This window comes from Dipodomys merriami, unplaced genomic scaffold (genome assembly GCF_024711535.1).
Source record: "Dipodomys merriami isolate MVZ:Mamm:240054 unplaced genomic scaffold, mDipMer1.0.p SCAF_26, whole genome shotgun sequence".
In the NCBI taxonomy this organism is placed as follows: Eukaryota; Metazoa; Chordata; class Mammalia; order Rodentia; family Heteromyidae; genus Dipodomys; species Dipodomys merriami.
In genome coordinates, this window is record NW_027204048.1 from 3,459,361 (window position 1) to 3,476,761 (window position 17,401).

Sequence of the window (17,401 nt, forward strand, 5' to 3'; positions counted from 1 at the left end):
TTTTTTCTTTTAGCTTATGTGGTGCTGAGGAATCGAACCCAGGGCCTTGAGCATGCAAGGCAAGCTCTCTACCACTGAGCCACCTTCCCAGCCCTGTTTTGTATATTTTTAAGAGATTTTGTGATGATCAGTACTTCTAATGATCTCAAGTTATGGAAGAGCTGTTCTTTTTCATATTTTTTTTTAATTTAACTGCAGAAGGCTTAAAATAACTGTTGTAGAGGCATTTTCAAATACTATAATAATTTAGACCCCTGTGTTTGGCCTGGGGTAACCCCATGTTCTTGGTTGGTTTTCAGAGTGCTGTTGTTTTGTTCTTATTTATAGCTATTCTCAGATGTGCTAGTCTGTGCATGGCTAGGCCTCTCATTCCTTCTAAATTTTAGTCCTCTCCCAGTGTGAATTCTGTTAAAGGGCTCTAGGTCATGGTGACATAGAAGCCAGTGACAAGGCCATGGTGCCACAGCCTTTGTTCTTTGCTTGGGCAACACACAGTGAGTTCTTTGTAACACAAGTGACCTGTATGGCCAGGAACCTGTTTACTGTTGCACAACCAACATGCCCTCAGCACCAATGAAGTTGACAATGCCATGTCACAAAGATCATTCTCTTTGTCTGTCAACTAGAAACCAGGGAAGAGTCCTTCTTGCTCATCCTCCCTACTCCTTTACACAGGCCTTGACCTAAGTTAGAAAACCAAATATGTTGGTCACAACCAGTGTTCACTGATGAAAGATTTGCACTAAACCATAGATACCAGTGATGACCTCAAGTTACCATTCATATAATGTAATGGCTCCTTTATGTAACCTTTCTTTCAGTTCCTGTGTGAACATATTGGGCCACCATATCAAATGAACTTATTTCTTAGATTCAAAGTTTATCTGATTACTGCGGCTCTGTACCATGCTCCTTGAACTCCCCAATGTCATTATCACTTCTGCTTTGCTTTTTCTTAAAGGTATGCAAAATCCAGTCAAATCAAGACTGTGTCAAGCAGCAAGATATTTTTTAAAGGAAGTAGATTTCGATATAGGTGGGTACCACTAGCAATAGGGTTGGGATTGGGGAAGCAGCCATTCGTACTTAATTGTTTTGCTTGCAAGTAAGTTCACTTGGGGTTATGCCTTTGAGGTACTCTTCCATTTTCCTTCATCACAGTCTAGTCATATAACTTTCATCCTCCATAAGAAGGTCCCCTAATTGAAGAAAGAAAGGGGTGGATTTTCACTTGTGGCTCAGACCACTGTGATTCTAAAGGAAAAGGGACATGTGTGCATGCTTCCTGCTCCCCTCCCCTCCCCTCCCCTTCCCTCCCCTCCCCTCCCCACATTTCCACTGATTGTCCATTTACATGCATTGTGTTCTGTCTTTTGCAGTGGCAAAGTTGCCAAGGAGGTGGTAGAAGCAAGCTCCAAGATCCAGAGGGAACCTCCCGAGGTGCACAGGTGAGTGGGGTGCTTCCTCAGCTTATTCTGCAATGGACATAGGGATTTAAAAGTTGGCTTTTCACTTGGAGCTGTGGCTCATCCTAGCTATTCAGGAAGCTGAGATATGAGCATCTTGATTCAAAACCAACCCGGGCAGTAAAATCCATGGGACTCTTATCTCTAATTATCCTCAAAAATTAACCTCAGCCAGGTGCTGGTAGTTCATGCCTATAATTCTAGCTATCCAAAAGACTGAGATTGGAGGATTGTGGTTCAAAGCCAGTCCAGGCAGGAAAGTCTGTGAGACTCTTACCTCCAATTAACTATATTAAAAAACCCAGAAGTAGAGCTGTGGCTGAAGTGGCAGAATGCTAGCCTTGAGCATAAAAGTTCAGGGACAGTAGGGCCCAGGCTCTGAGTTCAAGCCCCAGGACTGGCACCAAAAAATCAGAAGTAGAGGTGTGGCTTAAGTGGTAGAGCCCCTGCTTTGAGTGAAAAAGCCAAGTGAGAGTAAAAGGCCTTGACTTTAAGCCTCAGTACCCATACCCTCCCACACATACCATGGCTTTCCCATAGTGTTGGCTTATCATGTGTGATGCTCTGAGTCTGATCCCCAGCACTATTAAAAAACACTAAAACAGCTCTTTTTCCCCAGTCTTCATCTGAGGACCCTATATGCTATGACCCAAGTATTAAATATGGCCACACCCACCCCAAGTTTGGCCTGGCTGTGGCATGAGAAGTGATGGGCTTTTTTGAGTCACCTGCTCTGCAGTCACTGATTAGGTCTGGAACATCACATGAACGAGCAGGGTGTGCACCAATCTCCTGGCCACACTCCCTTGTCCCACCTGGTCTCTCACTCACTAGACAGTTCCTATTGGCCTCACTCCTTCTTGGTCTCTGAGGGAAGAGGCTCACCTGTCAGGGGTCCATTATTTCCAAGGGTCACCCAGAGGAATGAGGGCTTGGTTATTATTGATTTAAGAGTATGCATGTTCATGAAGACAACAATTGATGGTAATTTTAGGGATTAACAATCATCTTGGCCTGGCTGGGCCTTCACTCTGTGCACAGCGTACACATTCCACTTCTGAACTCTCAGACATGCTAACTACTCTAATGCTGAACATGCTCAGTATTGTGCCTCCTCCTCTTTAAGGCAAGATATCATAAGCTAAATTCCTCAGAAAATTCTCTCCCATGCTGGCAGCAGCCCTCCTTCCTTCCTTTCCTATCCTTGGAACCCAGAGGAATTTTATTTATGTCTCCTCCATTTCTGGAGTGTGCTAGGTAGGTACCACTCCTTGTCCTGACTCTCTCTCTCTGTGTGTGTGTGTGTGTGTGTGTGTGTGTGTGTGTGTGTGTGTGTGTGTGTGTGTGTGTGTGTGTGTGTGTGTGTGTGTGTGTGTGTGTGTGAAATGAGGCCAACATGGCGAGGGCATTTGGATGATTCTTCTCTTACAAAAAGAGAGACAGAGTCCCAATCAGCAGGAGCTACCATGCAGATGCATACAAATTATGCTTTGGGGTGGCCTGGTAGAGCGCTGGCACATCATATGTGGTATCTCCTGCTTCTTAAAAAAAAGCAGAATAAAGCTACAGAGCTAAGGAATCTGAACATGATGGCCAAGCACCGCCATGCGCACCTGAACGCCCACAAGGCTGCCCATCAATGAGAGAGCCTTTTATGGACCACAGGATGGGGTCTTCTGCCCACACTACAGCCATTCCACACAGCAGAAAAGAAGAATAAGAAATGACAAAATTTTCTTGTAATCTCTGGTTTGGAAACAACCTCAGGGATCACTTCATTCATTACTTCTACAGGAATTGCTTGACAGGAAATTGAGTCTTGGATTAGATAAAACAGAGTCAGCCAAATTGTTTTGAGTGTATGTGTATGTGCATGTCAGACCTAAGCCTAGAGCTTCAGTGTCCTGCTTCTCTTCCCTGAGCTCTTATCTCCATGGCCCTTGCCACTCTGAAAGCCTCGGGCATTCTCTTAGAAGGTGGCAGTAGAGACAGAACTGTCTCAAGTGTCTCAGCTCAGGTTTTCGTCTCTCACTTTGAAGTGGAGCATTTGATTTTAAAAAGAAAAGAAAATACTCAGTGCTGAAGGAGTCCTCATAGTCTTGGCAGTTAGGCAAGGCCAGGACATATGCCATGATTCTCTACTCTTGAAATCCATCCGCTGGCTTACTCCAACAATGCGGCCACCTTACAGCTGACTCATGCCTAGAACTGTCTCAAAAACACTCATTAAGAAATCTATTGTAGTAGAAAAGCTTCCTTTGGGAACTGAAGATGAACTGGGAAATGTGGTTTGTATGCACTTTATTACTTTGGATTTTCTCAACAGTTCGCAATATATGTATGAAAAATAACATACCCATGTTTTCTTTCATATGTGGAAGTTAGATCTAAATTACAGACATATGAAAACATATAAAGGGCCATATGCATATGTACACACTGACTATAAAATATAGTACATGAGGGGTAGATTTTTGTCAGTCATGGGGCTTGAACTCTGGGGGCCTGGGCATTACCTCTCAGCTCTTCAGCTCAAGAAGAGTGCTTACCACTTGAGCCACAATGCCACTTCCAGTTTTCTGAGTGGTTTATTGGAGATAAGAGTCTCATGGATTTTTCCTGCTCTGGCTGGCTTTGAACCACAATCCTCAGATCTCAGCATCCTGAGTAGCTAGGATTACTGGTGTGAGTCAACTGGCTCCCGGCGGTATAACTCTTTTAAACAGCTAACTTATAGTTTAAGAGAAAATGAGGTAAAAGGAATAAATTTTATAGGAGGTGGTAAGTATAGTGAATATAAACTGCTAAAACAAAATATCATGGACTGGGTAGTTTATACTACCCAGTTCTGGGGCTGGGAAGTTCTTGATCAAGGCACTGACAGATATAACATCTGATGACATCAAAGGGGACACCTTTTTTCTGAGTCCTCACATGATAAACTCCCTCAGACTTATTTTATAAGGCCATTAAGCCTATTTATAGGGGTCCTGAACTCAGGACTTGCCTCTTAGTTCCATTACATTGGAGATTAGGTTTTAGGGAACAAATTCTATTCCTCTCTGTATCCATTACTAGAGAGTCTAAGGTAAAAGTCTGCTCTAGGCAGCATCTAGCCTAACTCTAAGCAGACTCATAGGCCCTGTCCATAGCCATGAGCCACTACTATAAGCAACACAGAGATGGTTCATAGTTGTAGAATGTCCATGCCATAGTCTGTCAGGAATTTTTAGTGGCTATTCAGTGAGCTACACCCTTCACTCACCTTTCTGAATGTCCAGTTCATTGATGGCTGACTCCCCAGTCTGTTTCAGGTATCTTTTTAAAATGCTGTATGGTCACCCAGTCTTTGGGGTGATGACATCTGGGAAAGTATATTTTCTTTCACTGTGTAACACTGGAACATGGCAGCATGTGTCAGGAACTTAAGGACAAGAAGATGTGTACATCTGGAGGGTTTCACATCTGTCCCACTGGCAAGTCCACTGTGTACGTCCAAAGGCAGCTCCCAGCTTGGGCAGTCACTGAGAAGGAGTCAGTGTTTACAGTGGACACCAACCTCACCTGGCTTGTGTCTACTTTCAGAGTTAACATCACTCAGAGCCGCAGCTCACACTCCTTGAACAAACAACTCATCATTAACATGGAGCCCCTGCAGCCTCTGCTTCCTTCCCCAATTGAACAGGAAGAGGAAATTCCCCTGGGTGAGGGTAAGTCCAGACATTGGTTTTAGAGGCCGGCTTCAGAAAAACCAACAAATTTAATAGCTAATAGGTGTTTTTAAAATCTCATGTGAAAACATTAATGGCACTAGACCTGCACAGTTCAATAAACCAACCACAGCTATGTATGGCTATTTCAAACTAAGTCTACGTTTATTAAAAATGAAAGCTCCAGCTCCTAAGTCACACTTGCCAGATTTCCAAAGCCAGGTGGGCAACACGGGACTGATGACTGCCATATCGAAGACTGAGGAGAACGTTTCCGTCGTTACACAAAATCCCAATGGAAGCCAGTGTTTCCATGACAACCAAGATTTGTTTATAAAGGATTTCCAAGCTGGGCACTGATGGATAATGTCTATAATTCTAGCTACCCAGGACGCTATGATTTGAGGATCACAGGTGGACTCCAGCTGGATAGAAAAGTCCATGAGATCCTCCTGTAATTAACCAGCAAAAAGGCCAAGTGAGAGCAGAATGCCCTACATTCAAGCTCCAATACTATCACAGAGAGAGAAGGGGGGAGGTGAGAGGAGGAAAGGGATAGGAGGGGAGATGGAGAGGGAAAGAGATGGGAGCCAGTGGCTCATGCCTCTAATTCTAGCTACTCAGGAAGCTGGGATCTAAGAATCAGGGTTCAAAGCCAGCCCTGGCCAGGAAGTCCATGGCACTCATCTTCAAATAACCACCAAAAAGCCAAAGTAGAGGTATGGCTCAAGTGGTAGAGTGCTAGCCTTGAGTAAGAAGCTAAGAGACAGTGCCCACACGCTGAACTCAATCCCCAGGACCAGCACACACACAAAAATTCTGTCTGTCTCTACACTGCTCACCCTTTGTGCCTCCACGTCTCCCCAGACTCTTGCTTCCTTTTTCACAACTATCTCATCTGATAGTTTTGACACAGGCTAGATGTATAGTGTCCACTTTAACCTACAGATTGTTGCTTCCTTTCCCCTTCTTCCTTTTCTGCCTCCTCTTCTTCTTTGCAAACACTTTATTTGATTTAGAGAGTATCTCAGCACACCACTTGCTGCAGACATATGGTGAGACAAATCTCACACTGTTAGTAATTTCAAAGTAAATTTAACAACAAAGGCACACAAAATTAAGTTATTAGAACCCTAAATATAAACATAACTTGCTTTTCTTTCATTCATCGATGGAGACCTGGCTATTTGAGAGGGCAGGACTCTGTTTGCCAAATATGACTTAACTTCTGCTTGAAGAGTTCTTTCCTTAGGAGAAAACTATTCAGTTTATAATAAGAAACTGCCATGGAATGTAGTCTTCAGAGAGGAAACAACTACCAGTCACTCTGAAGCATAAAGGATCTTTTCTCGAAAGGATACTTTGATGATTAATGAGGAAAGTGGTGGGTAGTCAGATGCCAAAATTTCTCCAGGTAGAGAAAAAGGTTGGAAAGCATAAAGGATGGAGTCTCAAAAGACATTTGTCTTCAGCTGGCCACAAGATATCTGGTTATGAGAACTGTCTTGTTATAATAGCTCTTGCTGTCTGTCCTAACCATTTACTGTATACGTTCCATTGTAAGTTCATTTTATTAGCTCAAGTGCCTCTGAAGCTATGTTACTTGTCTGTTTTTGTGCATGTTTCAAGTGAAAGAAAAACGGCCTTTCTTTCTTATCACTGATGATTTATAGACTTTATCTCATATGCCTGGAATATTACTTTGGATGAAAGCCATTTTTTTGAAGGTAATTATTATCCCCAGTTTGAACGAGGAGTGTATGAGTAATAAAGAAGGGGAGAGAAAAGACACTTTATGTATGAAACTCTGCAAAGAGATAGCATAAATGGGAATAAAATTTGGAAGGCCAGACTGAACAGCTGGTATGGAGAATGTAGATAGGCTACCACTGCTTTCAGAGCCCCCTGGGTTATGAAGGAGGCCCTGGGTCAAGCTTTACCCCAAACCTTTTACTCCATTCAGTTACAAAATTCCATTTTACTCTGTTTTTCTATAGTGAAATTTTACTGCTAAATACTAGCCTTGTCTTTTACACAACTACATGTACGTCATAATTAAGTGCAATAAACTTTTAAGTACTATCCTATGGGATAGGAATCCATGAGCTACATTTTCAATTTTTCCTGTTATTTGCAGAAAGCATCTTAAATTCTTTCATCAGCTACAAAGCTAAACTGGTAGGTCTATCTCTTAAAAGTAGCCATATGTGTATATATATATATGTTTATACTTATTTATATATTATATATTTTTATAAAAATTTATATAGAATATAAATATATTTTATATACAAATATAAATTTATATAGTAAAATTTTCCCCAGGAGATTTGCCTTTTGTAGGACATATTTATGGGATTTGAAACTCAGACAGATCGTAACAAACTTTAGGATATAGAATCAATTTCAAATGAAGAAAATGGGCTGGTGTCATGGTTCAGGTTGTAGAACATCTGTGTAGCAAGCTTGAGACTCTGAATTCAAATCCTAGTACTATCATAAAAGAAAAGTAGAAACAAAATAGTGTTAATTATCCAATAAACAGAATGATACTTTCAATCTAGAATTAGAGCAGAACTACGTTAGGTACTATGAAATTCAAAGTATGGTTCACACAGTGGATGATTTGTATTCTTGACATATCTTTATTGCTTATCAAACCTCTGTTCCATGTCTCTTGTCTTTGAGTGTCAAACAGTGAGATTCAGATAACTCTCAAGAAGAATACTGAATTTATAGGTTTGTATTTCCCTAGTACATAAACAGAAATCAGACATGGTGAGACATGCCTGTAATTACAGCATGTAGTATGCTGAGTCAAGAGGATTGGAAATTCGATGCCAGCCTTGGCTACATAACAAGACCCTATCCCTACCTCTCATTCCTAAAATAAAATGGCGCCAAATTTCAAGAGGATAGAAATTCCCTAATTGGTACTCTAACACAACAGCTATACAATTGGTAGAGCATACCTCCAGTGTGCTGGTTGCTGTGCATTATAAAGATGAAGCTCTTCTCTTCCCCAGTGTCTCAAAGCAGATTAAGGGATGACAGTGGGATCACAGAGTCCATGAGTAAGTTCTACTTCTGCTGACTGAATTGTGTGATCACTTTTCTACCTGTATCATTGGATATCAGTGCTTTGGGCTGTCTTGGGAGTGATTTGTTCTTTAGTCACCATAGAGCATCTGACATAACATTGGTGGGGAAAGGAATGAATGGATGAAGCCATAGGAAGAAGGTGATGTGCACGGTCTGGTCCACATGTGTGGTTGGAGAAAAGAGGAGACATGGAAAAGGAGAAGGTGACTTATAAGATCAGGAAATAGCCAAGATGAGAGTGGGTCTTGTATGACCTGTTGGGACATTTAGATTTTAACCTGATAGTCACTCCTGAAAAGCACTGAAGGATTCAGACATGGAGATGAATTGATTGGGAACTGCATTTCATATCACTGTGATAGTGAGTGGAAGAATGCTGGAGCTGAGGTCCTCAATTATTATGGACCTCTTGAACAGGGCACTTCATTCTTGGGGCACTGTCTTGTGCACTGTAGGATACCTAGCAGCCTCTCTGGCTTCTACCTAGTGCATACCAGAGCATTCCACCAGCCTTGGCAACTCAAAGTATCTTTATATATTACCAAATATCCCTTGGGGTACAAAATGACTCTCTTGGAGAGTCACATAACCCATGCAGGAACCACTGCAATAGCCCAGAGAAGAAATAGACAGGAGCTGAAGAAAGGCAGAGAGATGGAGAGGAGGAGGCAGCAACAGATTTAAGACTTAGGACCAGGATTGTGGAGACAGTGTCCCTTGCTATGGGGACACAGAAACATTGGTCTCATATCATCTATGGCCTGTGCTTGTCTGTGAGATACTAATACAAAACTTCAACCTCTTTCAAGAATGAGACTAATGAGAGACCCAGGAAAGCTTGTGGCACATTAGCATCGCACAGGGAGTCCATGGCAAAAAAAATGATTCTATTTAGCTGTTGGAGAGATGTTGAGAGGATTCGGCATTGATGTTGTTTATCTGAGCCTCACATAGTAGGTGGAGGATCCTCAGATGCTACTGCTTGGCTTTAATGTGGCCGTTCCCCCTCTCCAAGCCAGGGCTCACATTATTATTTGGAAGAGTTTCAAAACACACATTCATGAACTAGATCCAGAAACAGGTCACTATCAGCAGCCCAAGTCCTGTTAAAAAGTTGTTTGATTAGGAATGAAGAACAAATCGATTTAATAGAACTATGATGCTTGGAAGCTCCAAGGTGAGGTTCTGGGAAGGTTCTGGCACCTTGTCTCCCATGATGCCATTGGAGGTCTGTCCCTGCTGCCACCATGGCTCTCAGAGGTCATGACCACACATTTGTCTGACAAGCTCTTTTCATTCATCCCAGAACTTCAATCTTCTCAACAACAGCTGGGCCAAGTATTGTAGCCCTGATAACTCCACTGGTGTTCTGGGAGAGCGTGTGACCCCATTCACCCAAAGGACAGCTGGAGGCTTAGTTCTGAAGTAGGCTGTGTCTGTGTAGAAGGAAAACAGTCAGTTCCTAGGCACCACTCAACAACAGGAATGTTTTCACTGCTTACCCCAAGGTTGCTGGGTTACAAAATCCAGGGAAGTACTGTAGTGGAAAACTTTGGATAAGAAGAGATAACAATTCTATACCTCCATCAGAAAGAATGACATCCTCCCATTTGTTAGGAAATGGAAAGACTTGGAAAAAATTATATTAAGAGAAGTAAGCCAGGCCCAAAGAAACATAGATCCCATGGCTTCTCTTATTTGCAATAACTAGTATAAGTCTGAGACAAGCAGAAAGGGTCAGAAGCTATGTATTTGTCCATCTAAGATGATGCTAAGCGAAATGAACCCCAAGATAGGGACACAAGTGGTTTTTTCTTTCTTGCTATTGTTTTTTAAAACATATTTATAATGTACTTTGTGGATTTTTTGTTTCTTTGGTATGATCTTCCCCCACGATATAACCTCTGTTTTCACTGTATTTGATGTCAGTGCCCTGCATCTTGTATATACATTTTTCTAATTTGGAGAGGGGAAGGGGAAAAAACAAAATGCTGAAATAAGTATACAGGTTGATCTATTGTAACAATGAGATGTACAAGGCACTATGTTGAAAACAAACTTTACAACTTGCGGGGGGGGGAGTTGGGGAGGTGGGTGGGAAGGGATGGTAGGGGAAAAACAAAGGAGGAAGTAACAATGTTCGATAGGAAATGTATGCATTACGTTACTAATGTAACTGTAACCCCTCTGTATAGTATCTTTACAACAAAAAAACATATTAAAAAAAGAAGAGATAACAAGCCATTTTGAAAAATTCTCCTTTTTGAGTATTGGAGAATTGCAAAAGAAGAACAACTTGAAAGTGGGAATTGCTCTGAGTGAAAATATCTCAATGAGTCACTCAGTTGAGTAAATTCACTTGTAAAATGGAGCAGCTTCTTCACAGTGTATTAGCTACAGGCTCTTGTGTTTCATTGAGAACTGACCAGTAACAGTTAGTGACACACTCTTGTCTGTCACAGTATTGGTGCAGGTTGGCATGTTAGCCATGATGGGGAAGCCATGCTTTCCCTTGGTAAATAAAATGAAATAAGAATGAAAAATATTTGACTCCTCCTTCTTCACCCACTGGCCAAATGAAAGAATTTCTATTAATGGAGAGTCTTGAAATGACAATGCTGTTGGCTAAGTCAAAGTTTGTTTCAGGCTGACTTTGTCTAAGCCTGAAGACTCTGTCAAAGAATAGCTGGGAATTGAAGAAAGTTGTAAAACTAACTACCCCAAGCCAGCCATAGCACTGTGCCTGATATTTTTTTTCCAGTCAGTCTTTGGGCTTGAACTCTGGACCTAGGCACTGCCCCTGAGCTCTTCAGCTCAAGGTGAGTGCTCTACCACTTGAACCACAGTGCCACTTCAGGTTTTCTGGTGGTTAATTGGAGAAAAGAATCTCACAGACTTTCCTGCTTGGGCTGGCTTTGAATTGTGATCCTCAGATCTCAGCCTCCTGTGTAGCTAGGATTACAAGGCATGAGCCACTGGCGCCCGGCTTGTGCCTATGCAGTTTTGTTGGTATGTATCCATGTGTAGATGATTGCATACACGTTTGTCCTAAATATGACAAATTGTATAGTTTTAGTTTTTATTCCTGTCCTGGGGCTTGAACTGAGGGCCTGGGTGCTGTTCCTGAGCTTTTAGGTCATCACTAACATTCTACCACTTAAGCTACAGCTCCACTTCTGGCTTTTTCATTTTTCCACTTCTGGCTTCAAATTGTGATCCTCAGATCTCAGCCTCCTGAGTAGTTAGGCTTACAGGCTTGAACCACTGGTTCCCAGCCAGGTTGTGTGTGTGTGTGTGTGTGTGTGTGTGTGTGTGTGTGTGTGTGTGTGTGTGTGTGTGTGTGTGTGTGTGTGTGTGTGTGTGTGTGTCAGAGGCAGAGACAGAGAGACAGAGAGAGAGAAAGGAGGCAAGGGTATTTAAAAAAGTTTGCTTCATGTCTATTGCTAACCATAGATGGCTTAAAGTGGCTTCCCTGAAATTCTAGAATGACTGTGTTTGAATATGTGAATATGTGAATATATTTATAGTACTGTGCTCATCTATCAAGAATGCCCCCCCCCAACAGGTGCCTTATGGGGACTCCTGCATCTTCCCTAGGCAGCCCTTACATCCTCATTCCAGGCTGAGCCTTATCACAGCCTGCACAATTGCTCCAACCCTATCATTAGTGAGGGCTCAGCCCAATGCTGTGGTTGCACCACAGGGAGTTCCTTTGACCCTTCCTGCTCACTCTGGCATCCTCTCCCTCCCTCCCTCCCTTCCTCCTTCCCTCCTTCCCTCCCTCCCTCTCTGCCTTCCTTTCTTGCTGCCTTCCTTCCATTCCATAGACAATGGCTCAAACAAATTAACTTTCCTCTCAATTAAACCAGTTCCCTTTGGTTTAAGTATATCAAGACACATGTGTTATTAGCAATAATTAGCACCAGTCTTTAAGTTTTTTCTTTTCTATTAGATCCCATGAAACAGCTGGAACTGCTTATGCATTCAGCAAAGATACTTTTCAGTTAACTATTACTTGAGGATGGCAGACTCAGTAGAGCTAGCTTGAAGCCTTGTATCTGCCACCATGTTTTGTGATTGCTGTTGTATTTTTTCATTCTAGAAAGAATAGATCATCTTCCAAAACATGTTGAAAGTATGGAAAACATAAATGAGTAGAAAAAAGTCACCTAGATTGGCAACCTCCTGGCTGTAATCCAATGTTAACACATTAGGAGTTTCCTGTGCCTTTTGTTTGTTTTTGCTGGTACTAAGGCTTGAATTTAGGGCCTGGGGGGTACCCCTGAGCTTTTTTGCTCAAGGCAGTGCTCTACCATTTGAGCCGTAGTTCCACTTCTGGCTTTTTTGTGATTAATTGGACATAAGAGTTTCACAGAGGGGCTGGGAAGGTGCCTCAGTGGTAGAGCGCTTGCCTTGCATACATGAGGCCCTGGGTTCGATTCCTCAGCACCACATAAGCAAAAAGAAAAAAGCCAGAAATGGTGCTGTGGCTCAAGTGGTAGAGCGCCAGCCTTGAGCTGAAGAGCTGAGGGACAGCGCCCAGGCTCTGAGTTCAGGCCCCACAACCGGACCCCCCCCCAAAAAAAAAAAGTTTCACAGACATCTTACCCTGGGCTGGACTTCAGACCATGATCCTCAAATCTCAGCTTCCTGAGTAGCTAGGATTACAGGCATGAGCCACTGGTGCCCAGTTCTCTATGTGTTTTAATATGGCTGGATCACTGGGCACACAATTTTTTAAATTCTTGCTCTTTTGTTTAAATTTAAAATATTAGTGCAGGAAAATATACTGTAAATTGGGCAATAGGTAAAACAATGAATTAGGAATGTATTTAACACATCTAAAATCTCAAATTAGAAGAATTCATATGAAGCACTATATGTTTTGTGTGTGTGAGTGTGTGTGTGTGCGTGTGCACACGTGCATGCACACATGCATGCTGGTACTGGGGCTTAAACACAGGGTTTCTTGCTTTCTCTTGGCTTATTTGGTCCTCAACCACTTGGGCCACACCTACACTTTCAACTTTTTGCTGGTCAGAGATAAGACTCTCACAGACTTTTCTGCCTGGGCTGACTTTGAAACTAGGATTACAGGTGTGAGCCACCTCCACCCAGCCCAAAGCAGTGTCTCCAGCATCATTTCCTCACTGTGGATGCTCCCCAGTGAGCAGCCACTAGGACTTGGCCCTGTCAGAGCTAGCAGGTCTCAGAGGAGCTGAGGAGAGCTTCTGCTTTCATTTAGAATGGTACTATCGGATTAGCAAAATCAAAATGCAGAAGTCATTGTCACACCTATTATATTCTAGCAGAAAGCACTACAGTTTGGGCCAGCAGCTTCTGGAAGGGAGCAGATATCAGAGCAGCTCAGGAAACAAGATAAAGGCTTGAGTTAGCTCTACAGAGTCATGTTTTGTGGTCTCTTCAAAAGCTTTTCATCTTCCCTTTGGCTTTCTTCCAAGCTATTCTCATTCTTGGAAGTCTGGCTTCTGGTTTACTTTAGTACTCTCAAGAAGTTTCCAACACTTGAAAGAAATCTTTGAAAGTTTGATTATTTCCTAAAGCCATAATTGCTTATTTCTGATGCAAGTTAAATGCATTTTATCTTAGGATGAGTATGTAGTTTACATTTTTTTTGTAAGTAATGGGATTTGAGCTCACCCTCATGCTTACAAGCAGATGCTCTACCACTTGAGCCCTGTCCCCAACCCTTTTTTAAAGTTATTTTTCAGGCAGAGTTTTTACTGTGTTTGCATCCTACCTCAAACCAGAAGTTTTCTAACAAGGGCCTCAGAAATAACAGTGCAGCCACCACACCAGTGTTATTTGAAATGGAGTCTCACTGACTCAGACTAGCCTCGCACTGTGCTCCTTCTGATCTCTGCCTCCTAAGTAGAGTTCAGATGGCATAACAAGCATGAGCCACCATGCATGGCCTTCGTTTACATCTAAAGACAGCCACAGTGTGGTGCTGTCAGCTCTGTAGTTAGCTAATTTTACACAAATAGTTCATTTTATGGCATATAGTATTTATTCTTCAAAATAAATATTTTCAGATATCAACAGTGCTTCATTTCAGTTCTATATCTGACTAATTCAGCAGTAGTTGGCTTTATTAATTACTATGGTTCTCTATATACACATAGTACTGGTTGGGGTGGTTATATTAATGCTTGGGACAAAAGATGAAACTCAAACTTAGGTCTTGGCTCCTCCCTCAAGAGGCTAAATGACCAGAGTAAAGATCTACCACCTTTCTAGTCTTCATTTTCCCATTCTACAAAACAAGAAAATTGAGCTTAAGTAAATTCATATACTTTCCAGATCTTACACTGTGACCATTTAGCTGAAGGCCAAAGTGAAAAAAAAATTAAGATGATAGCTTGAAGTCTTACAATAAGAGTAGGAAGTTGGGGACAGGATTATTTTTCATAGATTATATGGAACATTGAAGATAGACGTACAGGAAGTAGTCAGCAAAGTGACAGCTCATTGCCAATCCAGTCCAGCTATTCCTGGCCTTGGAGGAAGCAGTCAAGTTTTAAATGATTATGTAAGCACCTAGAGAATATCCTTGATTTTTGTGTCTTGATTTACAATCTGGGCCTTGACAGAAAAGGCCTTGATCTAGCACCTTCTCTCAGGATCTTCCTGAATGTATGTCTGAGTGGTGAGATGCTTGGCCTAAATCTCATACTTGGGTAAGTATTGGTGCTGGAATTGTGTCCAGGTTCGCCAATTCCTGGCCCAGGTATCTTATATGACATGAAACAAATGTAAAACCACTTAATTCCGTCTTTTAAAAACATAATAACTAAGAATTACATTTCTTTTGCACACAAAAAATGATAAAAAAACAAACAAACAAACAATGTGGCTGTGATGTAGCTTAGAGGTAGAGAACTTGCCTAGCCTATGCTTGGTGGCCAAAGATTCAGTCCCAGCATCCCACTACCTCCCCCCCACACAATCAAAGACAGCATACTGTATGTAAATATGAGGGAGCTCTGGGATTCCATGAGAAATGCTGCCACATGTTTAGGGCTGCATACAAGCCTTTGGTCTTCTACCAGAGCACAAGAGGACCTGGGACTCCTTGGGGACACCGATAACAATGGAATGGCTGGTGAAAGGCTGGGTACCAAGTGTGCTGTAGCAAATAGAACTCAGCAGAGCCAGGCCACAGGAAATAGATTCCCCATAGGACCGCTCACTGCCAGAGATTCATGTTCTGATTTTGAAGTTGAATTCATTAAATAAAGAAGGGCTTCTTCTGGGGCTAGTTCTTTTTTTCTTTTTTCTTTTCTAGTCCTGGGGCTTAAACTCTGGGTTTGGGAGCTGTCCCTCAGTTCTTCAGCTCAAGGCGAGCTCTCTACCACTTGAGCCATAGTACCATTTCCAGTTTTCTAGTGGTTTATTTGATATAAGAGTCTCATGGACTTTCCTGCCCGGGCTGGCTTTGAACCTCGATCCTCAGATCTCAGCCTCCTGAGTAGCTAGGATTACAGGTGTGAGCCACCAGCCCCCGGCTAGAATTGCATTTCTTTTGCACATAAATCAAATAATAAAAAGAAACAGTGTGGGGCAAGGAATGTGGCTTAGTGGTAGAGTACTTGCCTAGCATGCTTGAGGCCCTGGGTTTGATTCCTTGGCACCACATACACACAAAAAATAAAAAGTTATTTTAAAAACAACAACAAACAATGTGCTGGAATGTAGCTTAGTGGTAGAGATCTTAGAGATCTCATCTTAGAGATGAGTTTGCAAAGAAGAAAAGAAAGGATGTGTTTCTGCAACTTTGAAATGCCTGTTCATGTCAAAGTTCCAGGTACCTAAAATAGATGTGAGATCTATCTGCTCTGGTTACCGCAGTGATGCGTCATTTTACATGCTTCTGGTCTAGCACTTGGTGAAGCAGCATTAGTCACCCAAACAGTCTTGGCCTTTGCCAAGATGTTGATGGGTGCTGTGTCACTGTGATTTAAGCATTGTATGGTGGCCAGTTATATGGAGAAGAGAAGCCACTTGAGTGGACACGGGCCACAGCATGAGTGGGGGTTCTGAGGTGCTGGGAAGAGTACTGGACAGTGTGTGCCAGGATTCATTCATTCATTCATTCACTCACTCACTTATTCATTATTCAAGTGCTAAACATTTACAGTTCTCTGACAAATTCTGGCCACTAACACCACTTCCATTTAATTTCCTCTTCTGCAAAACTAGGTGAGATGACATTAAAGCTTCCTCCACAGAACTGGTCTGTTACAATTCTCTTCCCCCCACCCCAGATTTTGATATTCAATAGGTCCTTTTGGATTACTCATCTGTGTTTGAAAGCAAGAGTTTGGCTATCTTCTTTATAAATGTGGTAAATCAAAGAGGCAGCGTATGGCACTATGATTTTCAAAAGAAGCCTACAGTTGTCTTCTTTTCTTTTCTTTTCTTTCCAGCAAAAAACTGAAAATAACAGCCAGCTTAAAAGGGAATACAAAATGAATGTTTTGCTACTTGAAAGAGCCCTTACTTCCTTGAGCATTTTGTCTCTTCGAAGTTCAACTGAGAAGTTTTCAACCCCTATGAAACATGTTAGGTGCCCAGACGTCTAATAAGTACATAATACTGATACAATTGCAGTTAGCACTTATTAGGTGATACAACATATCAGGCATCCAGTTATTAAACATCACTATCATCTCCATTTTGCAGAGAGAAAACTGCAGTTCTGCGAGCTGATATAATTTTCCCAAGGTGGCAGCCTGACCAGGTGAACTCTTAACAGCTGCCAATACTGTATTATCTAGGAAGAAGTAACTAGTAATGATGTGATAAAGAGACAGATAGTGGACAGGCAGAGAATCTGAGCTTTAAAATCTGCACTATCCTCCTCTTGAACAGTTAAAAGAGACAAAGGATTGAGCATGTGTTGAAAAATTGACTAACATTCATTGAATAATTCTCTGTGAGGCACTGATCTGAGCATGTCTTAGCTATTAACTTGATTCTTCTTTTTTTTGGGGGGGGGTCCAGTTGTGGAGCCTGAACTCTGGGCCTGGGCGCTGTCCCTCAGCTCTTCAGCTCAAGGCTAGCACTCTACCACTTGAGCCACAGCACCACTTCCGGCTT

At 42.1% G+C, this 17,401-nt stretch overlaps 1 protein-coding gene across 6 annotated transcripts in view; it reads left to right on the forward strand.

Annotated features, from left to right (window-relative positions):
• Frmd3 (FERM domain containing 3) overlaps window positions 1-17,401 on the forward strand; it is a 280,263-nt gene that overhangs the window by 237,502 nt on the left and 25,360 nt on the right. For all 6 annotated transcript variants that reach the window (XM_070035521.1, XM_070035522.1, XM_070035523.1 and 3 more), the window contains 3 exons: window positions 962-1,036; window positions 1,380-1,448; window positions 5,052-5,176. In XM_070035521.1, the coding sequence (XP_069891622.1) occupies window positions 962-1,036; window positions 1,380-1,448; window positions 5,052-5,176 (269 nt within the window). The remainder of the gene's footprint in view (window positions 1-961; window positions 1,037-1,379; window positions 1,449-5,051; window positions 5,177-17,401) is intronic.